Source organism: Microchirus variegatus, assembly GCF_963457635.1.
Source record: "Microchirus variegatus genome assembly, chromosome: 7".
Taxonomy (NCBI): Eukaryota; Metazoa; Chordata; class Actinopteri; order Pleuronectiformes; family Soleidae; genus Microchirus; species Microchirus variegatus.
In genome coordinates, this window is record NC_139808.1 from 16249507 (window position 1) to 16261251 (window position 11745).

Below are 11745 nucleotides of genomic sequence, written 5' to 3' on the forward strand. Positions count from 1 at the left end.
CAGCGGGAGGCAGACTTACTGATAAGCTCAGCCCTACTGTCATCAAAGTTCGCCCAACTCAGCCACTGTCAATGACGTTGAAATAACACTATATATCACTTCCGGTCATTTTTCAAAATAAAATGGAACATGTGGTTAATAGTAGTATTTGTATTTTAAAATATATGTTTAACTACTACATGGTCCACAATACCAATAATATGACGATACAATGAGTCTGTGATAATCAACATATTGCAAAACAATATTGGATACATCGTGATATCTGTCTAACTGAAGAAACAAAACATCTGTGAAAGGTGCAGGATTTGTCTATTTATTAACAACATGAACAAAACAAAGTATATGTATTGAATGTGAATGGGGCGTCTTTTAGCGTAGCTTTCTACATCATCATCCCCATAGACATATGATTATCCCACTGTAAACGCCCTCTTCTTTGGCCAGGTAACTAACCTGTCGAGTGAAACTGGCAATGACTGTTTACGTTAGAGTTCATTTATTCATTAAAATATTGATAATTGCCCTCTATTATCGTATTGCACAAGAACGTGCCAAATAAATATTTAGACCGACTCCTAATTATGTTTATATATTTTAGAACAAAACCAGAAATAGTACTATATGTTATACGTAATAACCATAAGTAATAAATAGAAAGAGAAACATTGATGGACAAAAGAATCATCAGAATATCATATTGATATTGTAAGATTATTATTTGCATTTAAGGTAGCTGTTTTATAGACCATTCCCCTACTTATTTCAATACATCGCGGTACGTATTCAAAAATCACTTGAGAGTGAAAGTATTATATTACTTTATCTTAAAAAAATAAAATAAAAATTTAAATCTTACACTGTAAAATTGGCCCACTGAAATAGTCAAATTTACATTTTTTTTTACTCGACACAAACGCAGCACGTTGCATGGCCCGCCTACGGCCCGCCCTCGTTGATTCTGACCTACCGCCGCCATTTTGATTTAGTCCGGCTGCTGCATTCAAGGAGGAGAGACGGGTTTTTCCCCCTACATTTTACAACTTTAATAATCTTTTAATATCTGAAACTGGTAATTAACACCACATGCTTTGTTTACACAACATACATTTTGGCAAACGATAGTGTTAAAGCATACAAAGCTTATACCAGTCTAAACATTTAGCTAATGCTAACGATAAGGTCGCGAGAGACTGGTCATCAGGTAGGCCTCTGTTCTGTTCAGTGTAAATATGTGTACGAGCATGTACACACAGTTCTAGTGTTCTAATTCGGACTGAAACTACATAATGTCAAAGACGTTATCCAAGTAACGTTTTTTTGTTAACATTTTACAGAATAGCACTTAAACCTCACTGCGGAAGATCTTACGTAGATTGACCCAGTTAGCTTGGCGTTACTTGTTATTGTTTCACAGTAAGTATGTGATTGTTTCTTTTGTTATTCTACTGGTTTTAACTAAGATACAAGTATCTTCAAACCGCCCAGAAGGCGCTTTATGTCTTGCGTTATTTGCTAAGAAACGTCGGCCCTAGTCAGCTTCTTCAGATAATTCACCATAAACGCACTCTTTTCTATACAGCATTGTCGTTTTGGTGGAGTAACTTAAGTTGTTGTTTACTCACAGTATAGTTGTATGTGTGCGTGCGTGCGTGTGTTGGGCTGCAACTCTGTTGAGTGCTTTATTTCTTACTTAAAATGGACGACAAGCTTGTTTTTCACACTGATCTTCATGGTAGATCGGGGGCCTTCATGTTTAGAGTTAAAAAACACAGCTGTTGTGGAACTTGGGAAATCACAAAATATCCAGTTTGTTCTATACCAGATACTTGATTATATAAATATAGGTTGAACGCAAATAATACCTACACTGTAGTTTGTCCTGGAGTCTGAACAGGAAGCATACCGGTATTTGTGTCATGATGCTGTACAAATTGTCTCATTTGTTGTTGTGCACAATTGCCTGTTTCTGAATAACCCAATTTTCCAGGTCCATGGGGAGTGTTTTTGATTGGTTTATAGGTTTAAATTCATCCTGTTGGCCCATTGTGGGGGAATCCCTGGATTTGGATAGAGAATTCATTGGCAGAAGATTTTTTTTCTTCAGCATTAATATTCCACAGCTGATAATGTCTAGAAGCGTGAATATTTTACCCAGCTTTCTACTGCCATCAGCAAATATCGTCAAGTTTTCAAAATGCCACCAAGTCCAAGAAGAAACTGAGGATTTTTTTCGACACAACCACATTCTGCCAATTTTTGCCACATCAGTTAAAGCCTTTTTTGGATCCATTTTTCCTTTGTGGCTGTTTACTTCCCCCTGCTTATTTATTATAGCTATATGCATCCATTGATTAAAACAAAACAAAAAAAAAACACCCCAACGGACTATTGCACCCACCATCAGTAATATTTAGCAGTCTGGCGGAGATAAAGATGTCTGAGAGAAAGGATATATCGTAGGAAGACCAGTATCTCTGGGCGACCCATCCCCCTTTTCCTCTTATCTCATGGATCAAGTGTTCCTTCAGGACTCCACACCACTACCGGGACACCCTACCAGCAGTGTACTCAAGAGGGACACAAGCGTCTCAGCCACCTCAGGTAATGGTAACATTATGCTAAAGCAGTGCTCAACAAAACTTTGTACAGATGAAATGCACAGTATATTAAAATAGAAGTCTTACTGAAATTTCAGGAACTTTCTGAGTAATAATCTCTTGTGTATATAAGTTTGAGTAAGTCATGTTTACATATCAGCCGACTGTTTGAAAGAAAAAAAACAAACCAAAGGCTTCTTTGTAATTGCTGCGCATCTGCAGACAGTAGGAGTTCTGTCTCTGATGTGCTGCTGTTCTCTGGGTTATCAGGGAGAGTCCCATTGGTCCTGAAGAGAACCATCTGCTGATCCACTCAGTTTAAAGTTGGAAGTCTCATCACCTCCACGACTCCAGAGGCCTACCAGTATCACCATGACAAACAATGGAGATGACTGCTACTTCTTTTACTATTCTACATGCTCTAAAGTAAGAAAACTCTGAGAACAAATCTATACACCCGTAATGTGACTGGTGACCAGAGCATTATGGTTTTGATACCTTTTATTTTTTGTTGCAGGGTGACAGTTGCCCTTTTCGACACTGTGAGGCAGCGATGGGCAATGAGACGGTCTGCAGCCTTTGGCAGGAAGGACGCTGCTTTCGGAGCATCTGCAAATTTCGCCACATGGAAATCACTGTAAGCAAAATTTAAACCTGAGTTTTTATGTTAGGGAAATTAAAAAATATTTCTAGTCTTGCCCTTTTGTTTGCAACATAATTTATGCATTTTTAAATGTAAAAAGTGTAGTGTGGATGATGCCTAAACCTCCCCTCCTGTTTCTCTAGCTGTTGAGCACTGTGAAGGCAGTCGCACAGCTAATGTCTTGGCACTCTACATTATTATTTCAGCTGATGCAAGACTTTTGTTAATGTAACTAAAATTAACTGTTGTTGCTTGCATATGAATTAAAATATGTTTCCCTTTATTTGTATAATTGTTTGACTGTCGCTTGCATGTTTTAGTGCAGTTTATTGAACATTAACCCGTCTCCACCATGCATTCTATCACATATTGTTTGTCCCTTGCATCAAAACAGAAAAACAGAAAGGAGATACCCTGTTATTGGGAGAACCAGCCAGCAGGCTGCCAGAAATCACACTGTGCCTTCTTCCATGAAAGGGCCCGCTACATTGATGGCATGTTTGTCCCAGCTGATAAAAGTGAGTGGTCGTCCTCCATTTAAAATCATGACACCTTCCACCTATAAAGGCTGCAGTGGTAATATCTGTAATTCTTACAGGTCTGATCAAGAGTGAGGAGCAGCCAACTGAGGAACCAGCTCCTCCACCAACTGCCACTCTCACCACTGCAGCTAATCCCCAGCTCAGAGGGGTCATTAAGACAGAAAATCAAGAGCCAGTACCCAGCCCGACCCACCCACCAGTGGTGATTAATCCTGCAGATGATGATGAGGATGAAGATGGTGAGCTGGATTTGATAATATAATTATTTATATTGTCTCTTCTAACATTTTGTCTTTTCTTATATTGTTTAATGTCCTTGCCCTAAACTGAGACAGTGTCTTCTAGTCTTGACCATTATTGTCTCTGTTTTCCAGACCAGTTCTCAGAGGAAGGAGATGATGGCAAGGGTGGACCTTCTCCCAGAAAGCAACCCAAATCAGGTGAGACTGGGGTCAGATATTATGAAAGAAGTATTTGTAGCCCATGCAGTAATGCCACCAAATTATGTGTGACTGTGTTTTTTGATTTAATAATTTTGTGTTTTGTGTTGTCAGGTGACTCACTGAATTTTGGAGTGAGCACTCTGGAGGAGATCCGACTTAGGAAAGCCCTGAAGGCCAGCATGAAGAGAGCTGGTTACCCTATCCAGAGTTCTGATATGAGGGCCAATGGGGAGAAAGAAAATCTCCAGTCATTTTTTCGACCAGCCCTTTATGAGTCCAGAGAAGGTAAATCGCACAGACTTTGTGAAAAGCTAAATTCCTCACAAATTCTGTTTATGTACTAAATTAAAATTACATGTGACAACCGTAATGATTCATCAATAATTCACTGATAGCCATCCATCCATCTTCTATCACTTTATCTGCCATATGATGGTCTCGTGGAGTGCTGTGCCAATCTCAGCTGATGTAGGGCAAAAGTCGGCGTACACCAGTTTGCCATGGCTTACTGATAACCAATTAACTCATTCACTGCCAGCCATTTTTAGAGCAGAGTCCCATACTGCCAGCAGTTTTCGAAGCATTTTGACCCATCTTTCGAGATCCACAGAATATTGTGTTCTATGAATATATAAACTACCAAAAGAATAGACTTTCTTCTTTCACCAGGAAAAAAAAGTATGTTTCTCCCTGTTTCCGTTCTTTAGTAATCGGCATTAGAAAATAGGCTGATTTCACCGAAAACACAGTTTTTGACCAAAAACGGAGAAAACTTTGTTTATGAAAAGAAGCATTTCAAGCAGATCAGTGATTTTGGGGCTAATATTTTTTGCTTTAGTGACAAACATCTGAGCAGTGTTTTTCCTTCTATAAAACAACAAATACAACACTTATAAAAGGTTTTTGATGGCAAAACAATCATTTATTTACAAATGTACTTTATATCAACAAGTGATACAACTGACAAAAAAATACTTTTTTCGTCAGACTCGTCAGTTGAGACTACACGCAACGGAGAAATGTGACTCTCGCCGCGTCACCTCGGGTCCTTTTTTGAGTCCACACGGCTCGGTAAACTCCCTCGCGATGATCGCACACGGATCCGTAACTCCCTCCTTTCATGATCGCTTTGATCTCCCTCGTCACTACTCACTTTCACCCAACTTCCACGACACATGCTCTGTTCAAGCGTGAGCTGCCTCTTCTCTTTCGCCATTTTCTCAGTCCCCATCTCTGGTCTTCTTATGATCTATGCCGATCACCCATCCAAATAGAGCAGTACTGCCATCTACATGTTCAATTCGTCATTAAACTTGGTTTACAGCTTTGATATTGAGAGATGTCTATAGATGCCAATGGCAGTTAATGAGTTAAATGAAAATGTCAAGGAACAGATGCATCTTTATGATCTTATTAATACATGCAACAATTAATCAATAATTTTTCTAGAGAGGATATATTTCAGATGATATAAATGTGAATATTTTCTGATTTCTTTGCTCCATGTAGCACTTGAAGAAACCAGGAAATCAAGAGGCAGTGTGTCCGAAAGGCTCGGAAGTAAGTTGCGCATCATTGATAAAATTGTTGTTGTCCTCATCATTATGTTTAAGCTCATCAGGAGAACTGGGACACAGTGGCTAATTATTGTAGTGGTAACAGACCTGCATGACTTCTCCTTTGTCAAGTTGTAAAAGGTGGAGATGTTGTCTCGCTGAAGAGGAGTCTGGCTGATCGTTTGGGGAGAGTTGTAGATGAGGAAGAAATGCCTCAGAAGAAAGGTGAATATTGTGAAATTTAATATTATTTCAGAGCTACTCTCCGAACATCATCTGAAACTATAGTTTTTTTATACAAGTCCTGCCAGTGATTTAGTTACTCAAGGTGGGAATAAATTGTGACTGTGAAACAATTGTGTATAGAACAGGTCGTCTTTTGATGTAGTATGTACATTGCAAAGTCTAGTATGGATATCTGTTCTAACCGTTTTTCCCCTTCTGCCTTTTAAGCTCTGAAGGACAGACTTGGATTGTCTGCTGCTCTTGATGAACCTGATACAGGTAAAAAAAAAAACAAGTTGAAGCATATGTTAACTTGACCCTGCCCTTTATCTTTGAATTGAAAATCAACAATGCATATTTATTTAAACATTATACTGTATATTGTTTTGCTCCAATTTTCAGCTGAGATCAAAACAGAGACAAAGAGAGCGTCCGAAAAGATCCGCATCAAAACACTGGAGGAGATCAAACAGGAGAAGGCAGCCAAGTCTCAGAACCAGACCGATGGCCCCTCAGTTGTTAGTCCTGAAAGCACAAAAATAGTCACTACTAAAGGCGTTAAGCGAGCTATCACAGTAAAAGATGATTCAGTTAGCCGAGTCAAAACATTCTCAGAGATCTTGCAAGCCAAGAAAAAGAGAGAGCAAGAGCAGCAGGAGAATAGATCCAGCCCAAAGAAGGCGAAGCACACAGTAGACAGTGATCCAGGCAAGAGCCAGGTCAAGTCAGACACAGCTGGACCTGGTCCCGAGTCCACAAACACAGGTGAAGTTCGAGTCAAGACACTGGAGGAGATCCGCCGGGAGAAGGCAGTGAGGGTTCAGGCCCAGGAGGCCATGGAGACTGAAAACAAGACACGCCCTGATAGTGAGGAGAATGGAGTTAAGAAACCTCGTCTACTGCACATCAACAAACCAGCTTCCAACGGTAAAATAGTTCCCTGTGTATTTGTACAATTGTTGTAAATATCTATCAACTCAAATCACATTTTGAATTTTCAAATTCTCATCTCACATACAATGTCTGTTGCCCTTAACAGGCAGTGACACAACAGAGAAGAGAGCTGAGGTTCCAGAAGAAAGTGCTGCTCCTCAGGTACAGTGTTGAAACCACTGCAGCAGCAAATTTTGTTATCGCTGGTTCTTTTACTGACTGTAGGTGATGGTAATTTTTTCATGTCTTTCTAGACCAGCCCTGCCAGCCACAACGTCAAGGTCAAGACATTTGAGGAGATCATGCGTGAAAAGCGTCTTCGCAAACAGGAAATGGAGGAGCAGGAAAAAGCATCGACTGAAACATCACTGAAACAGACAGCCGATGGGGGCCTGAAAAGAAAGGTTGACTGTCTGACATCACCAGGCTCTTTATCCCTTTCCTCCACCACCCCAACTCTCGACACAACCCCTTCCAACCAAAAGTTGCCTGTCCGTAAACGGATCCCCCTCAAAGCCAAGGATGCCTCAACTCTGAACAGCACTACTTCTCCTGGTGCAACAGCTGCTGCTATTGCAGTTGTGACCTCAGTCCCTGTTAAGCAGAGCTCTTCTCCACAGGAGCAGGAGTTCCACTCACAAAGCCCCATAAGCTCCAGAAGCTCCAGGGAGGTTCCAAACAAAAACACAAGAAACTCTACGGGACTGTCACCTTCCAAACAGGCTGCTACTGCTGATAATCTGAGGAAATCCCCAGAACACACTATAGACACCAAAGGTACCCCACCTCTACTGTTAACCTACACTTCTATTTGAGTGTTACAGAAACCTTAGCTGAGAAGGCATGTTTGACATAGCCACACTTTCTGTCACAATCTGTGTGAGTGTTACAGAAACCTTAGCTGAGAAGGCATGTTTGACATAGCCACACTTGTCACACACTGTCTTAATCTGTGCATTTAATTGCAGTTGAGTAACTTTGTTGGGGTCAATGTTGTGCTGATTATTTTGCCTTTAAACGCATAAAGATGAAATGCCAACTCTTTTTCTCCTTTTATTTTCTTTTCAGTGAGGCCCAAACTGAATGTGAGGCCTTCTGTTGTAAAGCCTGCCGTGCAGGTGAAACCAGGCCAGAAGGGGAGAGGGACGGAGAGATCTGCTGTAGCTGCTGTGAAACCTTTGAACAGCAGCTGCACAGAGATAGAAGAGCCACTGCAGGAGACCTCGTCCAGTGAAGTACAGGTAGGTTGAGAACAGTTTGATGGACTAATTTTCTGTAGAATGTAAATTGACAACCAGTCTTTCTTAAACCTCAAAACAATTATGTCCAAAAGAGAGCCAATTTTCTGGTTTCTTTTGCCATATGGAGCAAAGAAGAAGAGGTTCTCATTTACTTATTTTTTTCCATACGTGTTGTCGAGCCAGCCACCTATTGTCGGCATCGGCAGTGTCATGGGTCGATGCAAGTTTTTCCGAGGGCTGGCTCCATGCAGAAAAATATAAAAGATGGTTGATAAAGGATATAAAATGGGAAAATAAAACTTGATGTTAACTGTGCTTGAAATCTTTCGATCATCCAACATAGTGGAGGTGGCAATTTTAAGCCATATGCAGGGGCAAAAGCACTTTCGCCTCGTCAAAGCATCTAGCGTGAGCCTCTCGATGTTTTTTGTAGGTACACAGTTGTAAACTGCACTCTGTTAGCATTTAGCTTGAATAAAATATTTGCATTGAATATGTCTCAGTTTGGATTTCATTCACTTATATGAGGTACAATATGTAGAATGACTTATAATTACTTGTTAAAAGTAGGATTTTAAAACCATTTATTTACATAATGAGCATCTAACAATTGGTAGATGGTAGATGTTCAGATGTTTAATATTGACTGAAAAGTATGGAATTTTAAAATGGAAAATGTGTAGGAATTCTGATCAGTCTTGTGTATCTGTTTTTTTGTTGTTGTTGTGGTGGTAAAGAATCAAAAACATTCCAGTACTGTGGCTGACCACTGTCTTGTGTTGTCAGGTGTTCCCGTCCTCCAGTGCAGAGGCTCAGCTGAGCTCTGCTGTCCCACACAGTCCCAGTACTCTGCTGGACTCGACCTCCAGCTCCAGCCCACTGAGAGAGGAGCTCCAGACCGTTCCAGTCTTCAGTCAGAGTCCAAGCCAAGAAACCAAGTCTACTGTCAGTGCATCTTCTTCAAGGGAGGCTTGCGCAGTCCCCCAAAGGTAAAGATCTCCATACATTTTATACACAATCACTGACCCATTGCCAGCATCAACTTTTCAAGTTTAGTCTTCTCCAACAAATCCCAAAGATTCAAGCTTACGGTCAGGGTTCTGTTGTGCCTCGATCAGTGTGTGAAAATGATGACTCTCTTCTCTTGAACCTGGTCATTTTCATCTTGGAATATGTTTGAAATTCAGTATATTTAAGGTATTCGGCTGACCTCATACTTTGGAGAAAGTATCTGTTTTTTTTCACACAGAAAATACATGGAAATGTAGTTTTTCTGCATTTTTTTTGCATGAAGCTACATTTCCATGTAGTTTCATGCAGAAAAATGCAACTATACAATGTGTACCTAATGTGGAAAGGTGCGATTAACAGGTGCTTTTACTTTTGACGTAAGTGGGTTTGTGAGGTTGCTTCATCCTACTAAGCGAAGGAAATCTGTCCTACTTGGATATCCCGAGATAGAGGGCATGCAAATGGTACATGGACATACAGTATGTGAATGATCGAGAGAAATGAAATCCGTGGCTGTGGCAACCTCTAATCAGGAGCCGTTGAAGGAGGATGAAACTTTTTTAAGATGATTTGTGCTTGGAATGGCATAGTCTTATCTGGTAAAAGTCAGAACATCTTATAATTGATTGTGGGTATGGAGATGAAGCAATGTTGGTCACTAAATCAATAACAAATCTTTGTGTGTGTGTCTCAGCCTGGTGCAGAAAACGGCGTCTCAGGCAAAGGTACGGAGGCAGAGCACAAGTGTGTCCCGCACCCTCTCCACTTCTGCGCTCTCGTCCTCCTCAGCCATGGACGACTTTGAGCAGCTGATGAACGAGTTCACCGATGACCATCTGGAGGAAGATGTGGACCCTGGCATCGGAGAGGACGACCTACTGCAGGAACTGTCGGAGATGATTGACAGCTGAGAGCACTGTTGTGCACAATCAACACTCTGCCCCAATTTTTTTTTAAAGCTACAAACTGTCTCTGTATTAACAAGTGGACACTATCATCTGTGATCTCTCTACTATAGTTTGAGTAAGTTACGCTCATTTTAAGATTAAGATTTAAGATTTTTATTTGATTTGTTTAGTTCTTCTCTCATCTACAATCTTTGTTTTTATTTCCTGACCATGTGAACATGGTATGACCAGCATTTAATCTGCAGGGCTTTGTCCTGTGTGTTGATGTGCACTGTCCAAAGTCTCCATTACAAAACCCGAAGAAAAGCTCCTGGGAAAAATTGTCAAGAAGGGCTTTTGCGGTATTGCTAACATGACAGGACTCAGTCCAATTTCAATATAAGCAGATTCTCCTCCTGTGATCAGCTGTACACCATATAACTACGGTATCATGTTCCTTAAGAATAGTCCTTTGGAACTGAGAAAAGATGCAGAAAGCAGAATTAAGCTATGAAGTTGGGAATCATGCAGACTAGTGCAGAGACACGTCTGACATCTCAACCTCAGCTCGTGATATGACTCTGCACATTTGAGATTCCAAAAACAGAATGATAGGGACAAGAACGGCAATAGATTGTTACAATTATCTATTAAAAGCAGGAAAAAAATGCAAAGGAACGACTGGTCAATCGACTTTTCTCGTGGACTGTCCTTTCCCTTCACGGTATGTCTTTTTTTTGTCTTTGTGGTCTGGGGAGTTTGACTGTTGTAGGTGAGACAAAATAGGTGTAACGAGACTGTCGCAATAACCGTGACAGCCCTCGTCAAGAATTCCTGGTTGATGTTAAATGTTGGAAATGATGGATTCCTATTTCAGAGAGCGAGAGAGAATGATATTTGTATACTGAGTATGCAGAGGAAATATAGAACTAATCAGTACTGCTGCATGTATCAGTAGCCTGCTCCACCCCCAACAAACTTCTGTTTGTGCTGTTAATGAGTGGATGAGACTGTTGTTGCTCAGCCAGTTCCAAGTTGAGGACTTGTGTAAATGTTTGCGTTTGGCTTAAGGTCAGAATCAGTCATGAGCATGTAACGCAGTGCACCCTTTTGGTCTGTGACTGTCCCCCGTTGAGTCCTTTTCTGCATATGTTTTTTTTCATCGGTTGTTTTAGTCTGGGACACACTTTGAAAGGTTTGTGATAAATGTAACACCTCAGGGACTGTTTCTGATTTTGTAAGCTCTTTATGTGTTTCACAAACACCGTCTTTCTTGTCGCTAAGGCCGTCTTAAGTTGTTTTTGTTTTTTTCATCAGTGAGATCTGAGTCACAGTCATGTTTTTTTTTAAATGTATTGTATGTTTGCGCTGACCCTTTTCCTCAAGCCTACTATTCAAAGTGACTTGTATATAATGCTGTGTAAATAAAAATACTTTTAGTGAACTGCTACTTCACTTATGAATTGGAAGGATAATTAACTCTATTCCACATGCAAGTGACCTGCTTGAATGTCTTATGCCATGATAGGTGGAAGATGTTGGCAGAATAATTCTTCAGCCATTATCAACACCTCACCCTGACTGCAGGGTAACCGCATTAGTTATTAATTATCAACAGGATTAATTAAGTCTGTGTACTGTCTTTTATGTCAAATAATCTGCAT

The 11745-nt window shown here is 40.4% G+C and overlaps 1 protein-coding gene across 3 annotated transcripts; it reads left to right on the plus strand.

Annotated features, from left to right (window-relative positions):
* The first annotated feature begins 1017 nt into the window (after positions 1–1017).
* On the plus strand, positions 1018–11525 carry zc3h11a (zinc finger CCCH-type containing 11A). Of its 3 annotated transcripts, XM_083892212.1 has the most exons (17): positions 1018–1072; positions 2532–2604; positions 2871–3026; positions 3118–3237; positions 3638–3761; positions 3842–4024; positions 4160–4225; positions 4340–4513; positions 5738–5788; positions 5917–6009; positions 6238–6288; positions 6412–6936; positions 7049–7104; positions 7197–7719; positions 8011–8183; positions 8970–9172; positions 9889–11525. In XM_083892212.1, exons 3-17 carry the CDS (start codon positions 2973–2975, stop codon positions 10103–10105), a joined length of 2613 nt encoding a protein of 870 aa, XP_083748338.1. In that variant the 5' UTR covers positions 1018–1072; positions 2532–2604; positions 2871–2972; the 3' UTR covers positions 10106–11525. The 3 variants fall into 3 exon arrangements, with proteins under 3 accessions (XP_083748338.1, XP_083748337.1, XP_083748336.1); XM_083892211.1 differs by having other exon boundaries at positions 1023–2610; XM_083892210.1 differs by having other exon boundaries at positions 1023–2604.
* The last annotated feature ends 220 nt before the right edge of the window (positions 11526–11745 follow it).